The 20,808-nt window shown below is 59.0% G+C and overlaps 1 protein-coding gene across 1 annotated transcript in view; it reads right to left on the minus strand.

Moving 5' to 3' along the window:
• Nucleotides 1-2,238: 2,238 nt before the first annotated feature.
• The window catches only part of CAMKV (CaM kinase like vesicle associated), a 197,531-nt gene continuing 178,961 nt past the window's right edge, over nucleotides 2,239-20,808 (minus strand). The window contains exon 11 of the mRNA XM_073645184.1: nucleotides 2,239-3,152. Within this exon, the coding sequence (XP_073501285.1) occupies nucleotides 2,961-3,152 (192 nt within the window). The 3' untranslated portion in view covers nucleotides 2,239-2,960. The remainder of the gene's footprint in view (nucleotides 3,153-20,808) is intronic.

The raw sequence follows: 20,808 nt of genomic DNA on the forward strand, positions 1-20,808 counted from the left end.
TAGCTCAGCAGGAGTTATGGCTCCATGCGATGGCTGCTGATACAATCATAGACAGGAGATGCCCAGGTTATACCGTCATGGTCCATATCTCTATATAAATGCCCAGGTTATACCGTCATGGTCCATATCTCTATATAAATGCCCAGGTTATACCGTCATGGTCCATATCTCTATATAAATGCCCAGGTTATACCGTCATGGTCCATATCTCTATATAAATGCCCAGGTTATACCGTCATGGTCCATATCTCTATATAAATGCCCAGGTTATACCGTCATGGTCCATATCTCTATATAAATGCCCAGGTTATACCGTCATGGTCCATATCTCTATATAAATGCCCAGGTTATACCGTCATGGTCCATATCTCTATATAAATGCCCAGGTTATACCAGGATAGCCCGTATCACTGCGTTCTCGGATTATTCTGCTTTTCTGATCACTTTCCAGTAGATTATACAAGACGCACAATAACTATTGAGACTCTGGAATATCTTCTCCTTCCTAGATGTTTTCCTCTCCAGTCACTGATCGCGGGGTGAGACCTTGTAGCCTCATGAGGAAGAATCTGGGAATCCCGTCACTGATCGCGGGGTGAGACCTTGTAGCCTCATGAGGAAGAATCTGGGAATCCCGTCACTGATCGCGGGGTGAGACCTTGTAGCCTCATGAGGAAGAATCTGGGAATCCCGTCACTGATCGCGGGGAGACCTTGTAGCCTCATGAGGAAGAATCTGGGAATCCCGTCACTGATCGCGGGGTGAGACCTTGTAGCCTCATGAGGAAGAATCTGGGAATCCCGTCACTGATCGCGGGGTGAGACCTTGTAGCCTCATGAGGAAGAATCTGGGAATCCCGTCACTGATCGCGGGGTGAGACCTTGTAGCCTCATGAGGAAGAATCTGGGAATCCCGTCACTGATCGCGGGGTGAGACCTTGTAGCCTCATGAGGAAGAATCTGGGAATCCCGTCACTGATCGCGGGGTGAGACCTTGTAGCCTCATGAGGAAGAATCTGGGAATCCCGTCAGATGTGTAAAGTGTGTGGAGATCGGGGGACAGATGACGCGGGGTCCCTGCAGCCACCGTCACTGCTGTGCGTTCAGACAACGGCATCGCAACTGATACAGTAATAACCAGTCTGCAGGGGACGATGTGCAGCCGCAGAGCATCGCCCTCCACTGTGACTTCCTCCCCGCAGAGCATCGCCCTCCACTGTGACTTCCTCCCCGCAGATCATCACCCTCCAGTGTGACTTCCTCCCCGCAGAGCATCGCCCTCCAGTGTGACTTCCTTCTCGCAGAGCATCGCCCTCCAGTGTGACTTCCTCCCCGCAGAGCATCGCCCTCCAGTGTGACTTCCTCTCCGCAGAGCATCGCCCTCCAGTGTGACTTCCTTCTCGCAGAGCATCGCCCTCCAGTGTGACTTCCTCCCCGCAGAGCATCGCCCTCCAGTGTGACTTCCTTCTCGTAGAGCATCGCCCTCCAGTGTGACTTCCTCCCCGCAGAGCATCGCCCTCCAGTGTGACTTCCTCTCCGCAGAGCATCGCCCTCCAGTGTGACTTCCTCTCCGCAGAGCATCGCCCTCCAGTGTGACTTCCTCCCCGCAGATCATCACCCTCCAGTGTGACTTCCTCCCCGCAGAGCATCGCCCTCCAGTGACTTCCTCCCCGCAGAGCATCGCCCTCCAGTGTGACTTCCTCCCCGCAGAGCATCGCCCTCCAGTGTGACTTCCTCTCCGCAGAGCATCGCCCTCCAGTGTGACTTCCTCCCCGCAGCCCGTGAAGTGTAATCCGTGACACTCCGTACATAACATTAAGTTGACAAACCATTGGACAATGGCAGGAGAAGTGCAGGCTGGGAATCTAGGGAAAGGAGGTTCTAGTTCTTATAGTGCTGGCTAAATGCTACCAGGGCACCACCCTCTCAAGAGCGGAGAATTGAGACAGTTCCTGGTTATATTAGCCTGTTAGCAGCTTAAGTAGGTGGAAACATGGCTGCTGATGTAGGATTCATAGCTGGATTGTGGCCCCGCCGATGTGCTCTACTGTTCGTTTAGCCAGGCGGAGCCTCGTGGGTGTGGTTGGGAGTGTGGGCGTGGTCCTGCCTGGCAGGGGGAGGGACCTAGCTTAGTCTCCACCCCCGAGGAGCGCCACCTGTACACAGTAAGAGCATTATTTTCCTAGGTTGTAGTTTTTATATGTTCGGACCCTTCGCCCATCATGGAGACTGCGACAAATGGGATAAGCAGCACATTTATTCAGATAAAGCTTACAAAACACAGAGGAGAGGTCTGTACATTATATGTCCCACCAAAGGGGGTCCAGGAAAGGACGAGGAAACAAGGGGGCGACCTGAAGATATAAGCTTGCCGCTTCCTACAGGCTTAAAGTGGACCGGTCAAACCCGCAGCGTCGTGTAGTAAAGTGGGGGAGGGGTGTATGGCTCGTCTTATGGGGGCTCCCCGGGGCGAGGCGGAAGCCTTCTTATCATGCTCATTTTATATACTTGTTGGGGGAAGTAATAAGAAAATGCCACAAAGAGGCTGAAAAAAAGTTACACTTCAATAAAAAGTTTTATAAACTTTGCTTTTATCTGTGGCGAGAGGCGATGATTGGGGTGCGAGGCGCGGTCTTATACTCAGCGTCATAACGGGGGGAGGGAAATAACGTTATTCTAACGACGCAAAGTTCTAGCAACTAAGGGATGCGGAATAAAAATAAAGGCTCTGCTCTAGCAGTGAAGGGGTTAATGCAATGGGGGTCGGTGCTGCGCTTCCGTCTAGCAATCAGCGGGTCTGGCGTCGCTCTGTGCTGCAATCAGGTGCAGATCTCTCTGACAGCAACAATGTTAATGAAATAACTGCAGAGAAGCCCTCCCGAACGGAGGGGTAGGAAGGGTTAATGAGAGTATGCTCTGTGGTGAGGAGGGGGCTGGGTTTTCTATTCTATCAGGGGGGTCTCAGCCGGTTTCGTCTGGAGATGGAGTCAGCAGAGTTGGCGTGTCCCCGGCCGCCGGTGTGCTGGCTGGTGATGGCGCTGGGGTCGCCAGGCCTGGCGTCAGCTCGTTCTCGTTAGATGGTGAAGGGGTCTTGGACTCGGTCTGCTCCGGAGCTCTCAGCCTCTTCATCATGGTGGTCACTCGTACGGCTTTCTGCAATGGACACAAAGGAGGTGAGAGGAAGAGGAAGAAGAGAAGTAAACACCTGCTCCAAGGAGCAGCACAAAAACCACAGCGCAAAAACCACGGCGCAAAAACCACAGTGCAAAAACCACGGCGAAAAAAACCACAGCGCAAAAACCACGGCGCAAAAACCACAGTGCAAAAACCACGGTGCAAAAACCACGGCGCAAAAACCACGGCGCAAAAACCACGGCGCAAAAACCACGGCGCAAAAACCACGGCGCAAAAACCACAGCGCAAAAACCACGGCGCAAAAATCACAGCACAAAAAAAATCACAGCGCAAAAATCACAGCGCAAAAAAACACAGCGCAAAAACCACGGCGCAAAAACCACGGCGCAAAAACCACGGCGCAAAAACCACGGCCCAAAAACCACGGCGCAAAAATCACAGCACAAAAAAATCACAGCACAAAAAAACCACAGCGCAAAAATCACAGCGCAAAAAAATCACAGCGCAAAAAAATCACAGCGCAAAAACCACGGTGCAAAAACCACGGTGCAAAAACCACGGCGCAAAAACCACGGCGCAAAAACCACGGCGCAAAAACCACAGCGCAAAAACCACGGCGCAAAAATCACAGCACAAAAAAAATCACAGCGCAAAAATCACAGCGCAAAAACCACGGCGCAAAAATCACAGCACAAAAAAAATCACAGCGCAAAAATCACAGCGCAAAAAACCACAGTGCAAAAACCACGGCGCAAAAACCACGGCGCAAAAACCACGGCCCAAAAACCACGGCGCAAAAATCACAGCACAAAAAAATCACAGCACAAAAAAACCACAGCGCAAAAATCACAGCACAAAAAAATCACAGCGCAAAAAAATCACAGCGCAAAAAACCACAGCGCAAAAACCACAGCGCAAAAACCACGGCGCAAAAACCACAGCGCAAAAACCACAGCGCAAAAACCACGGCGCAAAAATCACAGCACAAAAAAATCACAGCGCAAAAATCACAGCGCAAAAACCACGGCGCAAAAACCACGGCGCAAAAACCACGGCGCAAAAATCACAGCACAAAAAAATCACAGCGCAAAAACCACAGCGCAAAAACCACGGCGCAAAAACCACGGCGCAAAAACCACGGCGCAAAAACCACGGCGCAAAAACCACAGAAAAAGCAAAGAAATGCAGCACAGTCCCGAGGAGTACAGAGGTGTAGAGCGCACTCCCCGCACCACAGGTGTCATCAAAGTGGTACCCACCAGGCACGGCCCATCTTATATGCCCTTTGAAATCAGACAAAACCACTCTGATCATTCTCCGGTAAGACGGAGCGCTCTGATATTTGATCTGTGACATACGACGAGGGCGTTCAGATGACCGTATAAATCTGTCTGAGATCAGACTGTCAGGGAAACACACTTGGTCAGACTTGGCAGCCCTCTGGCGCCCCCTTATCCTGCTGGTTAAACACGGTATTGACCGAGGATAAGCACGGGCGCAGCTGCTCTAATTTATGTCGACTATTGCGGCACGTGATGTGACAGGACGTATATATACCACCAGTTCCTTCCAGGAACGTATATATACCTCCGACCAGCCACCCTCAAACCACAATATCACATAAATACTGGTATACTGCCACCACCGATCGCTTAACAGGTGGATCGGGTACCTGGTAGGTAACGTGAATTAGCGGGTGAGGAACGTGTTTGCTCGACATAGGACAAGAAGAAAGAAACTGGTAAATAATTAATGATTTACTCCCAAAAGGTGGGCAGTGTTTACAAAATATATACAAGATATTATAAAGGAGACAATTTACATGTATGCATCAACAGTTATTAAAATAAAAGGGATAAGTAATAGCAAAACCTGCGCCACGAGGTGATGGTCTCAGATTCTGGGGGGGGGGGGGGCTCCCCGGAAATTAGATGTGATTCTTCCATGCAGCGAGGAGTGCATGCGTCTGACGTCCCTGGCAAGAATGACTTAAAAATGGCCATTCTGGTTTTTAGTAAGGGGCCAAAACATTGGGAGACGCCCCTGTTGTTTACCTAACACGGGGGCTTGGTTTTGTGAACCCACCCAGCTGCAGAAGACATAAAAATCCTTCAGATTTCATATCTTGGTATGGGGGAGTCCCACATCCAAGATGGAGACATCATGCTTGCCGTCACCAATATTCATGAAGATAGATATCAAATATGATATCTCTATGATGCTCAGAAGCTCAGAACCCATTTCCCGGGCTTCCGGTGGTCTCCCAGCCACGAAAACCACAGCATCACAATTGGAAAAAGGTGAACATCTCAAAAATGTGGTCCCTGTGTTTGTGACCGTCATGTGCATTATTAAAATCGTCATTAAACGTTTGTACAGATAGACAATAGGATTTTTGGAGGGAATTTCCAGTTTACCAGAAGGCTTGCTCTGGGCAGAGGCTTTATGGCACTCATAAAAATTTCTGGTTTTGGGGGAAGTACGAGTGAGTACTATGTAGCCTCTTCCATATGAGCAGGGGGTGGAGATTTAAGCCATCTCTCATTTTTTAAACTAGTACAAAAATACACTTTGCCTGACACACCCCACAATGCACGGACTGGACGGCGGCTCAGGGAGAGTTTCATATCTGATCTCAGACAGATTTATACGGTCATCTGAATGCAGCCATAAGACGAGACCACTGTGATGCATCGGAGCGGTGCCTGCCCCTGCGGAGGACAACCCCCATCGGCAGTGACCAGTGCAGCTCTGGTTTGGGTGGAGGACGGACCTCCAGTCACTTCCTTTGTTGCAGCCCTTCTCCCAGGACGATAGCTGGTGACAGTCTGCTCAGGGCAGGACGTCCACGGCGGGAGTTGTACTCCGCTCAGTCTCCGCAGGTCTCAGCGCCTCATAAAGCGACAGAGTAATGCAAACCAGACTGTGCCGAGACCGCAGCGATGATTAGAGACGCCGAGAGCGTCGGGATCACACCGTGTGAACATGAGATGCTGCCGTGTCCCCGCACAGCACACGCTGCACATAGAGATGAGCGCCACATATATTACAAGCCTCAAATCCGCACAACAGGAGCGTAATAAGCAGCCCGGGATCAGCCGCCGCCCGGGGTCAGCCGCCGCCCGGGGTCAGCCGCAGCCCGGGGTCAACCGCAGCCCGGGGTCAGCCGCCGCCCGGGGTCAGCCGCAGCCCGGAGTCAACCGCAGCCCGGGGTCAGCCGCCGCCCAGGGTCAGCCGCCGCCCGGAGTCAACCGCAGCCCGGGGTCAGCCGCCGCCCGGAGTCAACCGCAGCCCGGGGTCAGCCGCCGCCCGGGGTCAGCCGCAGCCCGGAGTCAACCGCAGCCCGGAGTCAGCCGCAGCCCGGAGTCAACCGCAGCCCGGGGTCAGCCGCCGCCCGGGGTCAGCCGCAGCCCGGAGTCAACCGCAGCCCGGAGTCAACCGCAGCCCGGGGTCAGCCGCAGCCCGGGGTCAACCGCAGCCCGGGGTCAGCCGCCGCCCGGAGTCAACCGCAGCCCGGGGTCAGCCGCCGCCCGGAGTCAACCGCCGCCCGGGGTCAGCCGCCGCCCGGGGTCAGCCGCAGCCCGGAGTCAACCGCAGAACGGAGTCAACCGCAGCCCGGGGTCAGCCGCAGCCTGGGGTCAGCCGCAGCCCGGAGTCAACCGCAGCCCGGGGTCAGCCGCCGCCCGGGGTCAGCCGCAGCCCGGAGTCAACCGCAGCCCGGAGTCAACCGCAGCCCGGGGTCAGCCGCAGCCCGGGGTCAGCCGCAGTCCGGAGTCAACCGCAGCCCGGGGTCAGCCGCAGCCCGGAGTCAACCGCAGCCCGGAGTCAACCGCAGCCCGGGGTCAGCCGCCGCCCGGGGTCAGCCGCCGCCCGGGGTCAGCCGCAGCCCGGAGTCAACCGCAGCCCGGAGTCAACCGCAGCCCGGGGTCAGCCGCAGCCTGGGGTCAGCCGCAGCCCGGAGTCAACCGCAGCCCGGGGTCAGCCGCCGCCCGGGGTCAGCCGCAGCCCGGAGTCAACCGCAGCCCGGAGTCAACCGCAGCCCGGGGTCAGCCGCAGCCCGGAGTCAACCGCAGCCCGGGGTCAGCCGCCGCCCAGGGTCAGCCGCCGCCCGGAGTCAACCGCAGCCCGGGGTCAGCCGCAGCCCGGAGTCAACCGCAGCCCGGGGTCAGCCGCCGCCCGGGGTCAGCCGCAGCCCGGAGTCAACCGCAGCCCGGGGTCAGCCGCAGCCTGGGGTCAGCCGCAGCCCGGAGTCAACCGCAGCCCGGAGTCAACCGCAGCCCGGGGTCAGCCGCCGCCCGGGGTCAGCCGCAGCCCGGAGTCAACCGCAGCCCGGAGTCAACCGCAGCCCGGGGTCAGCCGCCGCCCGGAGTCAACCGCAGCCCGGGGTCAGCCGCCGCCCGGGGTCAGCCGCAGCCCGGAGTCAACCGCAGCCCGGAGTCAACCGCAGCCCGGGGTCAGCCGCAGCCCGGGGTCAACCGCAGCCCGGGGTCAGCCGCCGCCCGGAGTCAACCGCAGCCCGGGGTCAGCCGCCGCCCGGAGTCAACCGCAGCCCGGGGTCAGCCGCCGCCCGGGGTCAGCCGCAGCCCGGAGTCAACCGCAGAACGGAGTCAACCGCAGCCCGGGGTCAGCCGCAGCCTGGGGTCAGCCGCAGCCCGGAGTCAACCGCAGCCCGGGGTCAGCCGCCGCCCGGGGTCAGCCGCAGCCCGGAGTCAACCGCAGCCCGGAGTCAACCGCAGCCCGGGGTCAGCCGCAGCCCGGGGTCAGCCGCAGTCCGGAGTCAACCGCAGCCCGGGGTCAGCCGCAGCCCGGAGTCAACCGCAGCCCGGGGTCAACCGCAGCCCGGGGTCAGCCGCCGCCCGGGGTCAGCCGCCGCCCGGGGTCAGCCGCAGCCCGGAGTCAACCGCAGCCCGGAGTCAACCGCAGCCCGGGGTCAGCCGCAGCCTGGGGTCAGCCGCAGCCCGGAGTCAACCGCAGCCCGGGGTCAGCCGCCGCCCGGGGTCAGCCGCAGCCCGGAGTCAACCGCAGCCCGGAGTCAACCGCAGCCCGGGGTCAGCCGCAGCCCGGAGTCAACCGCAGCCCGGGGTCAGCCGCCGCCCAGGGTCAGCCGCCGCCCGGAGTCAACCGCAGCCCGGGGTCAGCCGCAGCCCGGAGTCAACCGCAGCCCGGGGTCAGCCGCCGCCCGGGGTCAGCCGCAGCCCGGAGTCAACCGCAGCCCGGGGTCAGCCGCAGCCTGGGGTCAGCCGCAGCCCGGAGTCAACCGCAGCCCGGAGTCAACCGCAGCCCGGGGTCAGCCGCCGCCCGGGGTCAGCCGCAGCCCGGAGTCAACCGCAGCCCGGAGTCAACCGCAGCCCGGGGTCAGCCGCCGCCCGGAGTCAACCGCAGCCCGGGGTCAGCCGCCGCCCGGGGTCAGCCGCAGCCCGGAGTCAACCGCAGCCCGGAGTCAACCGCAGCCCGGGGTCAGCCGCAGTCTGGGGTCAGCCGCAGCCTGGGGTCAGCCGCAGCCCGGAGTCAACCGCAGCCCGGGGTCAGCCGCCGCCCGGAGTCAACCGCAGCCCGGAGTCAACCGCAGCCCGGGGTCAGCCGCCGCCCGGGGTCAGCCGCAGCCCGGAGTCAACCGCAGCCCGGAGTCAACCGCAGCCCGGGGTCAGCCGCAGTCTGGGGTCAGCCGCAGCCCGGAGTCAACCGCAGCCCGGGGTCAGCCGCCGCCCGGGGTCAGCCGCAGCCCGGAGTCAACCGCAGCCCGGAGTCAACCGCAGCCCGGGGTCAGCCGCAGCCCGGAGTCAACCGCAGCCCGGGGTCAGCCGCCGCCCGGGGTCAGCCGCCGCCCGGGGTCAGCCGCAGCCCGGAGTCAACCGCAGCCCGGAGTCAACCGCAGCCCGGGGTCAGCCGCCGCCCGGAGTCAACCGCAGCCCGGGGTCAGCCGCCGCCCGGGGTCAGCCGCAGCCCGGAGTCAACCGCAGCCCGGAGTCAACCGCAGCCCGGGGTCAGCCGCAGTCTGGGGTCAGCCGCAGCCTGGGGTCAGCCGCAGCCCGGAGTCAACCGCAGCCCGGGGTCAGCCGCCGCCCGGGGTCAGCCGCAGCCCGGAGTCAACCGCAGCCCGGAGTCAACCGCAGCCCGGGGTCAGCCGCCGCCCGGGGTCAGCCGCAGCCCGGAGTCAACCGCAGCCCGGAGTCAACCGCAGCCCGGGGTCAGCCGCAGTCTGGGGTCAGCCGCAGCCCGGAGTCAACCGCAGCCCGGGGTCAGCCGCCGCCCGGGGTCAGCCGCAGCCCGGAGTCAACCGCAGCCCGGAGTCAACCGCAGCCCGGGGTCAGCCGCAGCCCGGAGTCAACCGCAGCCCGGGGTCAGCCGCCGCCCGGGGTCAGCCGCCGCCCGGAGTCAACCGCAGCCCGGGGTCAGCCGCCGCCCGGAGTCAACCGCAGCCCGGGGTCAGCCGCCGCCCGGGGTCAGCCGCAGCCCGGAGTCAACCGCAGCCCGGGGTCAGCCGCAGCCTGGGGTCAGCCGCAGCCCGGAGTCAACCGCAGCCCGGGGTCAGCCGCCGCCCGGGGTCAGCCGCAGCCCGGAGTCAACCGCAGCCCGGAGTCAACCGCAGCCCGGGGTCAGCCGCAGCCCGGAGTCAACCGCAGCCCGGGGTCAGCCGCCGCCCAGGGTCAGCCGCCGCCCGGAGTCAACCGCAGCCCGGGGTCAGCCGCCGCCCGGAGTCAGCCGCAGCCCAGGGTCAGCCGCAGCCCAGGGTCAGCCACAGCCGCACACAGCCCGACCCCGTGCTCAGTATCAGCCTGCCATACACAGCCCGGCCCCGCGCTCAGTATCAGCCTGCCATACACAGCCCGGCCCCGCGCTCAGTATCAGCCCGCCATACACAGCCCGGCCCCGCGCTCAGTATCAGCCCGCCATACACAGCCCGGCCCCGCGCTCAGTATCAGCCCGCCATACACAGCCCGGCCCCGCGCTCAGTATCAGCCCGCCGTACACAGCCCGACCCCGCGCTCAGTATCAGCCCGCCGTACACAGCGAGACCCCGCGCTCAGTATCAGACGGCAGCGAGGAGAAAAAGCCTGAAGACATCGGGAATGTCACAGCAGATTAAGGAGACGTCCTCATTATAGAGACAGAAAGAGGGAGGCCGAACGTCAGCAGAGAGGTAACGTCACCCGGGAGCAACCATCTGCAGAGGGAGTAAACAGCCAACCGCGAGCGACCATCTGCAGAGGGAGTATACAGCCACCCGGGAGCAACCATCTGCAGAGGGAGTATACAGCCAACCGGGAGCGACCATCTGCAGAGGGAGTAAACAGCCAACCGCGAGCGACCATCTGCAGAGGGAGTATACAGCCACCCGGGAGCAACCATCTGCAGAGGGAGTAAACAGCCAACCGCGAGCGACCATCTGCAGAGGGAGTATACAGCCACCCGGGAGCAACCATCTGCAGAGGGAGTATACAGCCAACCGGGAGCGACCATCTGCAGAGGGAGTATACAGCCAACCGGGAGCGACCATCTGCAGAGGGAGTATACAGCCACCCGGGAGCAACCATCTGCAGAGGGAGTATACAGCCAACCAGGAGTGACCATCTGCAGAGGGAGTAAACAGCCAACCGCGAGCGACCATCTGCAGAGGGAGTATACAGCCACCCGGGAGCAACCATCTGCAGAGGGAGTATACAGCCAACCGGGAGCGACCATCTGCAGAGGGAGTAAACAGCCAACCGCGAGCGACCATCTGCAGAGGGAGTATACAGCCACCCGGGAGCAACCATCTGCAGAGGGAGTAAACAGCCAACCGCGAGCGACCATCTGCAGAGGGAGTATACAGCCACCCGGGAGCAACCATCTGCAGAGGGAGTATACAGCCAACCGGGAGCGACCATCTGCAGAGGGAGTATACAGCCAACCGGGAGCGACCATCTGCAGAGGGAGTATACAGCCACCCGGGAGCAACCATCTGCAGAGGGAGTATACAGCCAACCAGGAGTGACCATCTGCAGAGGGAGTAAACAGCCAACCGCGAGCGACCATCTGCAGAGGGAGTATACAGCCACCCGGGAGCAACCATCTGCAGAGGGAGTAAACAGCCAACCGCGAGCGACCATCTGCAGAGGGAGTATACAGCCACCCGGGAGCAACCATCTGCAGAGGGAGTATACAGCCACCCGGGAGCAACCATCTGCAGAGGGAGTATACAGCCAACCGGGAGCGACCATCTGCAGAGGCAGTATACAGCCACCCGGGAGCAACCATCTGCAGAGGGAGTATACAGCCACCCGGGAGCAACCATCTGCAGAGGGAGTATACAGCCACCCGGGAGCAACCATCTGCAGAGGGAGTATACAGCCACCCGGGAACAACCATCTGCAGAGGGAGTATACAGCCACCCGGGAGCAACCATCTGCAGAGGGAGTATACAGCCACCCGGGAGCGACCATCTGCAGAGGGAGTATACAGCCACCCGGGAGCGACCATCTGCAGAGGGAGTAAACAGCCAACCGCGAGCGACCATCTGCAGAGGGAGTATACAGCCACCCGGGAGCAACCATCTGCAGAGGGAGTATACAGCCAACCGGGAGCGACCATCTGCAGAGGTAGTATACAGGCACCCGGGAGCAACCATCTGCAGAGGGAGTACAGTCATGGCCAAAAGTATTGAGAATGAGACAAATAGTAATTTTTCCAAAGTTTACTGCTTCATTTTTTGTAATGGCAATTTGCATATACTCCTGAATGTCAAAGAGTGATCAGCTTAACAGCAATTTCTGTACTTGCAAAGTCAATATTTGCCCAGAAAATGAACTTTAACCCCTAAAACACATTTCAGCATCATTGCAGTCCTGCCTTAAAAGGAGCAGCTAACATCGTTTTAGTGATTGATCCATTAACACAGGTGTGGGTGTTGATGAGGACAGGGCTGGCGATCAATCAGTCATGATTAAGTAAGAATGACATCACTGGACCCTTTAAAAGGAGGCTGGTTCTTGGTATCATTGTTTCTCTTCAGTTAACCATGGTTATCTCTAAAGAAACACGTGCAGCCATCATTTCACTGCACAAAAATGGCCTAACAGGGAAGAGTATCGCAGCTACAAAGATTGCACCTCAGTCAACAATCTATTGCATCATCAAGAACTTCAAGGAGAGAGCTTCCATTGTTGTCAAAAAGGCTCCAGGGCCCCCAAGAAAGACCAGCAAGCGCCAGGACCGTATCTTAAAACTGTTTCAGCTGCGGGATCGGACTACCAGCAGTGCCGAGCTTGCTCAGGAATGGCAGCAGGCTGGTGTGAGTGCTTCTGCACGCACTGTGAGGCGGAGACTCTTTGAGCAAGGGCTGGTTTCAAGGAGGGCAGCAAAGAAGCCACTTCTCTCCACAAAAAACATCAGGGACCGACTGATATTCTGCAAAAGGTACAGGGAGTGGACTGCTGAGGACTGGGGCAAAGTCATTTTCTCTGATGAATCCCCTTTTCGATTGTTTGGGACATCTGGAAAACAGCTTATTCGGAGAAGAAGAGGTGAGCGCTACCACCAGTCTTGTCTCATGCCAACTGTAAAGCATCCTGAAACCATTCATGTGTGGGGTTGCTTCTCAGCCAAGGGAATCGGCTCACTCACAGTCTTGCCTAAAAACACAGCCATGAATAAAGAATGGTACCAGAATGTCCTCCAAGAGCAACTTCTCCCAACCGTCCAAGAGCAGTTTGGCGCCCAAAAATGCCTTTTCCAGCATGATGGAGCACCTTGCCATAAAGCAAAGGTGATAACTAAATAGCTCATGGAACAAAACATAGAGATTTTGGGTCCATGGCCTGGAAACTCCCCAGATCTTAATCCCATTGTGAACTTGTGGTCAATCATCAAGAGACGGGTGGACAAAGAAAAACCAACAAATTCTGGCAAAATGCAAGCATTGATTATGCAAGAATGGACTGCTATCAGTCAGGATTTGGTCCAAAAGTTGATTGAGAGCAGCCAGGGAGAATTACAGAGGTCTTGAAGAAGAAGGGGCAACACTGCAAATATTGACTTGCTGCATTAACTCATTCTAACTGTCAATATAACCTATTGGTCCTCATAATATGATTGCAATTATATTTCTGTATGTGATATAAACATCAGACAAACACTAATAAAAACCAGAGGCCAGCAGATCATGTGAAAATATAATTTTGGTGTCATTCTCAAAACTTTTGGCCATGCCTGTATACAGCCACCCGGGAGCAACCATCTGCAGAGGGAGTATACAGCCACCCGGGAGCAACCATCTGCACAGGGAGTATACAGCCACCCGGGAACAACCATCTGCAGAGGGAGTATACAGCCACCCGGGAGCAAACATCTGCAGAGGGAGTATACAGCCACCCGGGAGCGACCATCTGCAGAGGGAGTATACAGCCACCCGGGAGCGACCATCTGCAGAGGGAGTATACAGCCACCCGGGAGCAACCATCTGCAGAGGGAGTATACAGCCACCCGGGAGCGACCATCTGCAGAGGGAGTATACAGCCACCCGGGAGCGACCATCTGCAGAGGGAGCATAGAGCCACCCGGGAGCGACCATCTGCAGAGGGAGTATACAGCCAACCGGGAGCGACCATCTGCAGAGGGAGTATACAGCCACCCGGGAGCGACCATCTGCAGAGGGAGTATACAGCCACCCGGGAGCGACCATCTGCAGAGGGAGTATACAGCCACCCGGGAGCGACCATCTGCAGAGGGAGTATACAGCCACCCGGGAGCGACCATCTGCAGAGGGAGTATACAGCCACCCGGGAGCAACCATCTGTAGAGGGAGTATACAGCAACCCGGGAGCAACCATCTGCAGAGGGAGTATACTGCCAACCGGGAGCGACCATCTGCAGAGGCAGTATACAGCCAACCGGGAGCGACCATCTGCAGAGGGAGTATACAGCCACCCGGGAGCGACCATCTGCAGAGGGAGAATACAGCCACCCGGGAGCGACCATCTGCAGAGGGAGTATACAGCCACCCGGGAGCGACCATCTGCAGAGGGAGTATACAGCCACCCGGGAGCAACCATCTGCAGAGGGAGTATACAGCCACCCGGGAGCGACCATCTGCAGAGGGAGCATACAGCCACCCGGGAGCGACCATCTGCAGAGGGAGTATACAGCCACCCGGGAGCGACCATCTGCAGAGGGAGTATACAGCCACCCGGGAGCAACCATCTGCAGAGGGAGTATACAGCCACCCGGGAGCGACCATCTGCAGAGGGAGTATACAGCCACCCGGGAGCAACCATCTGCAGAGGGAGTATACAGCCACCCGGGAGCGACCATCTGCAGAGGGAGTATACAGCCACCCGGGAGCGACCATCTGCAGAGGGAGTATACAGCCACCCGGGAGCAACCATCTGCAGAGGGAGTATACAGCCACCCGGGAGCGACCATCTGCAGAGGGAGTATACAGCCACCCGGGAGCGACTGACGCGCCCCCTGGGACATATTCCTTTTTGAGGGGAATACCCGGCACCGGATCAGATGGGGGGGGTTGTAGTCTCCGAGCGGCTGTGACCCGGTCCCGTGCCCAGGGCGTCAAGCTCAGGGTTATGTGGCAGTCTTTACTGATGTTATTAAAGTTCGTTGTGTCGACTACGCCACCCGTTGTGATGCGGTCACTGTGGCCGCCGCTGCAGCAGGGTCCGCTGAGGCTGATGGTGGATGCGCAGCTTGGTGGGATAACCCCCAACGGGAGGGGTATAGCCTCAGAGGGGACAGGCGCAGAGGATGGGGGTTGTGGTGGTGCGGTGCAGCCGGTAATGATGACAGACTCGGGTAGTGCAGTTAAGGGTCTTTACTTACTGCAGATGTTCCTGGTCACTCTAGCTCCAAGTGACCTCCCGAGCCGTGCTGCGTCCACCAGGTCCTGGATCCGGCCAACCCCCAAACAAGTCCGGAGCGTGGCCCTGAGCTCTCCCTCTGTCCTTCCTTCAGCCGTCCCCACCAGTGATTCACCTAAATCCAGCTCCCTCGGGCCTTCTGTTGGGCAACCTTTGGCCTCAGGTTCCCTGACCCTCCATGTGGTTTGCCTTCAGGGTGAATGTAGTGGGTGACCGTGACAGACTCTGCCCACGGTCTCCGGTCTCTGGCTGGGGAATGTCTTTACCCCCACCAGCTTGGGTTCCGGTACCCTTCTGCTGACTCCTCACCCGGTGTTCTTATTTGGGTTCTTGGGTCCCTTCTTTGTCCCCCTCTGGGTCTTTCTGCACTCCACTCTCTCTCTCTTCAGGCTCAGGTCTGCTCTGCTCCCTTGCTGCAGGCTGACTTCCTCTGCAGCAGACTTGCTCTCTGCAGCTGACTGACAGGCTCCTCTGCGTCTGACCCTGATCCTAGTTGGTGCCCTCCTTATATATCCCTCTATGTGTGAGCTCAGGTGACCAGCACCCAATGAGCTCCTACCACTACCCAGACTGCTCCCCCTATCTGCCCCTACACTACATGGGATGTTCCTCCCCCCTCCCACTCCAGCCAGGAACAGGCTCGGTCGCACCTGCACATTTCTAAGTGGGAGTGCCGTCGGCCTGCTCCTCTGGAATGGGATGTATGTAGTGCATGCAGTCTATCTGAGCTCAGTTCCACACTCCTTCCTTACCCGGGAGTGGAATATCACACCTCTGGGTTGAGGTGCAATACCCCTGTAGCAGCCGAATCCTCAGGGTGCTACATTCCCCCCTGGTAAATCACAGCACGTCCTCGGGCTGCAAAGACAAAAACACCAAACATACAAATTTTTATAAACATATAAAACATATAAAATATTATATATATATAAACTTTTTCATATAAACATCATCATAACATTCTCGTCGTCTCTTTCTTTCTTCCTCCTCTGGTCACCGTGCAACTCGTGACCAGGTAAAGTGCGACAGTCTTTTGAAAAGCAGTTCCTTATAAAACCAGTAGGGGGCGCCTTAGGAAGCGCAACTATTTACAGGGAAGTTTTGGCCGTTCTCAGTCCCCGGCCAGGTAAGGGAAAGGGATGGCTGCTCACAGTCCTCAGCCTGGTTTGGGTAAGGGACACACGGGTTAAACTGTTCACTGGTCCCAACGGGGACTAAACGTTAAAGCAGCCACGGTTTCTTGTGTACCCCGACGGGTAACTATATACAGTTTTTCTTTACTACTGTTCTTAATCGTAGTACCTCCTAGCCTTGAACCCGTCCGGGTCTTCTGGCTCTTCCTCCCTACACCGCAACTCCTCCTCTGTCAGGCGATGCACGTGGAGGGCGTAAGGTCCCTTGGCACACTTGTGCCGGGTGAACGTTACCTCGTCACCGACGTAGAGGTCACGGCCTTTGTGACCCTCTGGCAGGTGAGACTCGACATCCCGTCGGGTAACGAAGACGTCACCCATGGTGTTCTGGTCCTTTATGAAGCCCCACCCATGCTGCGCATTAAACTTTATTACCGTCCCGATGGTACGGGGACGATCTGCTGCACGGGGGTCCCTTCTGGTCCGGCTCTTTTGCTCCGCGCTGCGGGTCCGGGCCCATTGCTCTCTGGCCCGCCTCTCCTCCCGCTCTCTCTTGAACTCTGCCAGCTGTTGACGGCAACACTCGGTATGCTCTGCTGCAGCTGCCCGAGTCTCTCCGGTGAACCCCATCAAATCTTCTCCCGTGGGGTCCCACACGAACTGGGCTTCCTCGAGTGGAGGCGAGACCCGAGTCACGGGCTTTGGAGCCGGGATCAGGGGCTCACACAAGGGCCCTAGTCTTTGCTGCCGTTCTAGCTCAGGGTACCCTTCGGGCCAGATGAAGGGCCGCCCGTCCGGCCATGTGAGCTGGCCGAAGAGGTCCTCCCCCAGGTGTGGCACCCTTGGTATTACGGGCGCGGGCGCGGTGGTGATGGCGCCCGGGTTGCCCAGGCCTTGCGGCCAGGCCTGGGGCACCTGGAAGGTGAAGGGCACCGTAAGGACGGCGGCGCCCTGGGTTACCTGGCCTTGCGACCAGGCCGGAGGCTCCGCGGAGGTAGATGGCTCTGCTTTGGATGCGGCGCCCGGAAACACTAGGCCCTGTGACCAGGCCGGAGGCTCTTCTTCCTGCGCCACGCTCCGGGTCACGACGCGTGACGTCACTGGGGTCGCGACGGCGGCTTCCGGTCGGGGCCTAGTCGGTGGCGGTGTCATGGCGGTCTCGGGTACGGCAGGGGGACTTTCGGGCTCTGCGACGGGGAGCTGGGGCAGGTGGGTGGTCTTCCGGTATGGGGTATAGGCGTCCCCCTTACCTGCTGCCATACGTCTCGCTCCCTCTTCTGCGCCGTCTCCGGCCTTGGGTCCTCCCGCGTCATCCGCAGAGGTAGTCGACGTCTTCTTCCAAGGGAGCGGGTTCCGTGGGCGGATTCCAGCTTGCTGGGCCATCTCCCGGCCCCACTCCGCCAGGATCTCCCTCTGCACTCGGGCCATCCTTCCCGCGAGGCCCTCCAGGGCACTCCGCGCGCACTCCCGATCTCGGGGAAGCTGCGCCAGAATCTCCGCTAAGCCTAGCGGGGTTGTTGACTCTAGCAGGCTCCTGACCATCGGGTCGGTGCTGCTCTGCTCTGCTTCCGGCAGGCTCCTGGCCAGCGGGCCGGTGCTGCTCTGCTCTCCTCCTTCTTCCTTCTGCAGGCTCCTGGCCAGCGGGCCGGTGCTGCTCTGCTGCCGCTCCATTCCCGGGTCTACTCTTTCTCTCCTCGACTCCGGGTGCTCTTGCTCTGGACACCTCGCCTCCGGGTGCGCTCGTTCTAGACTGCTCCAAGCGACACCCATCTTTGCTCTTTTCTTTCGTCTCCTCCCACTTCGAGGGCGGTCCCGGGGCAACTCGGTGACTGTCAGCTCCAGGGGTAGTTCTTTCACGCTGACAGACACCTCCAGCATCACAGTCTCTGTTGGTGGGGGCGGTTTCCACTTTTGGCGCCATTTTCTGTCCTGGCCCACGATGGGAGGTGGCCTCTTGCCCTCCTTTGGTACGCCCATAATGGCGTCCGCTGCTCTTCCAAGGCGGGAAATCTGCGGTTTTGGCGGGAAGCGTCGCCCAGTGGCGGGAAACTCTGCAGATGGCGGGAACAAGCTGGAAATGGCGGACAATCGGCGGGAAACGACTGGTGATGGAGTCCGATGGCGTGGACCCTCCGGAACCGGCGGGAGACTTCTTTCTGAGGTAAACTTGCACTTTTCTTCAGGCACGCAGTACCCGGGTGTTGCGGGCACGTAATCCTGCCGACTACGCCAAAGTTGACGCGCCCCCTGGGACATATTCCTTTTTGAGGGGAATACCCGGCACCGGATCAGATGGGGGGGGTTGTAGTCTCCGAGCGGCTGTGACCCGGTCCCGTGCCCAGGGCGTCAAGCTCAGGGTTATGTGGCAGTCTTTACTGATGTTATTAAAGTTCGTTGTGTCGACTACGCCACCCGTTGTGATGCGGTCACTGTGGCCGCCGCTGCAGCAGGGTCCGCTGAGGCTGATGGTGGATGCGCAGCTTGGTGGGATAACCCCCAACGGGAGGGGTATAGCCTCAGAGGGGACAGGCGCAGAGGATGGGGGTTGTGGTGGTGCGGTGCAGCCGGTAATGATGACAGACTCGGGTAGTGCAGTTAAGGGTCTTTACTTACTGCAGATGTTCCTGGTCACTCTAGCTCCAAGTGACCTCCCGAGCCGTGCTGCGTCCACCAGGTCCTGGATCCGGCCAACCCCCAAACAAGTCCGGAGCGTGGCCCTGAGCTCTCCCTCTGTCCTTCCTTCAGCCGTCCCCACCAGTGATTCACCTAAATCCAGCTCCCTCGGGCCTTCTGTTGGGCAACCTTTGGCCTCAGGTTCCCTGACCCTCCATGTGGTTTGCCTTCAGGGTGAATGTAGTGGGTGACCGTGACAGACTCTGCCCACGGTCTCCGGTCTCTGGCTGGGGAATGTCTTTACCCCCACCAGCTTGGGTTCCGGTACCCTTCTGCTGACTCCTCACCCGGTGTTCTTATTTGGGTTCTTGGGTCCCTTCTTTGTCCCCCTCTGGGTCTTTCTGCACTCCACTCTCTCTCTCTTCAGGCTCAGGTCTGCTCTGCTCCCTTGCTGCAGGCTGACTTCCTCTGCAGCAGACTTGCTCTCTGCAGCTGACTGACAGGCTCCTCTGCGTCTGACCCTGATCCTAGTTGGTGCCCTCCTTATATATCCCTCTATGTGTGAGCTCAGGTGACCAGCACCCAATGAGCTCCTACCACTACCCAGACTGCTCCCCCTATCTGCCCCTACACTACATGGGATGTTCCTCCCCCCTCCCACTCCAGCCAGGAACAGACTCGGTCGCACCTGCACATTTCTAAGTGGGAGTGCCGTCGGCCTGCTCCTCGGAAATGGGATGTGTGTAGTGCATGCAGCCTACCGAGCTCAGGTCCACACTCCTTCCTTACCCGGGAGTGGAATATCACACCTCTGGGTTGAGGTGCAATACCCCTGTAGCAGCCGAATCCTCAGGGTGCTACACGACCATCTGCAGAGGGAGTATACAGCCACCCGGGAGCGACCATCTGCAGAGGGAGTATACAGCCACCCGGGAGCGACCATCTGCAGAGGGAGTATACAGCCACCCGGGAGCGAGCATCTGCAGAGGGAGTATACAGCCACCCGGGAGCGAGCATCTGCAGAGGGAGTATACAGCCAACCGGGAGCGACCATCTGCAGAGGGAGTATACAGCCAACCGGGAGCGACCATCTGCAGAGGGAGTATACAGCCACCCGGGAACAACCATCTGCAGAGGGAGTATACAGCCACCCGGGAGCAACCATCTGCAGAGGGAGTATACAGCCACCCGGGAGCGACCATCTGCAGAGGGAGTATACAGCCACCCGGGAGCGACCATCTGCAGAGGGAGTAAACAGCCAACCGCGAGCGACCATCTGCAGAGGGAGTATACAGCCACCCGGGAGCAACCATCTGCAGAGGGAGTATACAGCCACCCGGGAGCAACCATCTGCACAGGGAGTATACAGCCACCCGGGAACGACCATCTGCAGAGGGAGTATACAGCCAACCGGGAGCGACCATCTGCAGAGGGAGTATACAGCCACCCGGGAACAACCATCTGCAGAGGGAGTATACAGCCACCCGGGAGCAAACATCTGCAGAGGGAGTATACAGCCACCCGGGAGCGACCATCTGCAGAGGGAGTATACAGCCACCCGGGAGCGACCATCTGCAGAGGGAGTATACAGCCACCCGGGAGCAACCATCTGCAGAGGGAGTATACAGCCACCCGGGAGCGACCATCTGCAGAGGGAGTATACAGCCACCCGGGAGCGACCATCTGCAGAGGGAGCATAGAGCCACCCGGGAGCGACCATCTGCAGAGGGAGTATACAGCCAACCGGGAGCGACCATCTGCAGAGGGAGTATACAGCCACCCGGGAGCGACCATCTGCAGAGGGAGTATACAGCCACCCGGGAGCGACCATCTGCAGAGGGAGTATACAGCCACCCGGGAGCGACCATCTGCAGAGGGAGTATACAGCCACCCGGGAGCGACCATCTGCAGAGGGAGTATACAGCCACCCGGGAGCAACCATCTGTAGAGGGAGTATACAGCAACCCGGGAGCAACCATCTGCAGAGGGAGTATACTGCCAACCGGGAGCGACCATCTGCAGAGGCAGTATACAGCCAACCGGGAGCGACCATCTGCAGAGGGAGTATACAGCCACCCG

Source organism: Phyllobates terribilis, unplaced genomic scaffold (genome assembly GCF_046119375.1).
Source record: "Phyllobates terribilis strain yellow unplaced genomic scaffold, ASM4611937v1 Scaffold_8__6_contigs__length_399053987, whole genome shotgun sequence".
NCBI lineage: Eukaryota > Metazoa > Chordata > Amphibia > Anura > Dendrobatidae > Phyllobates > Phyllobates terribilis.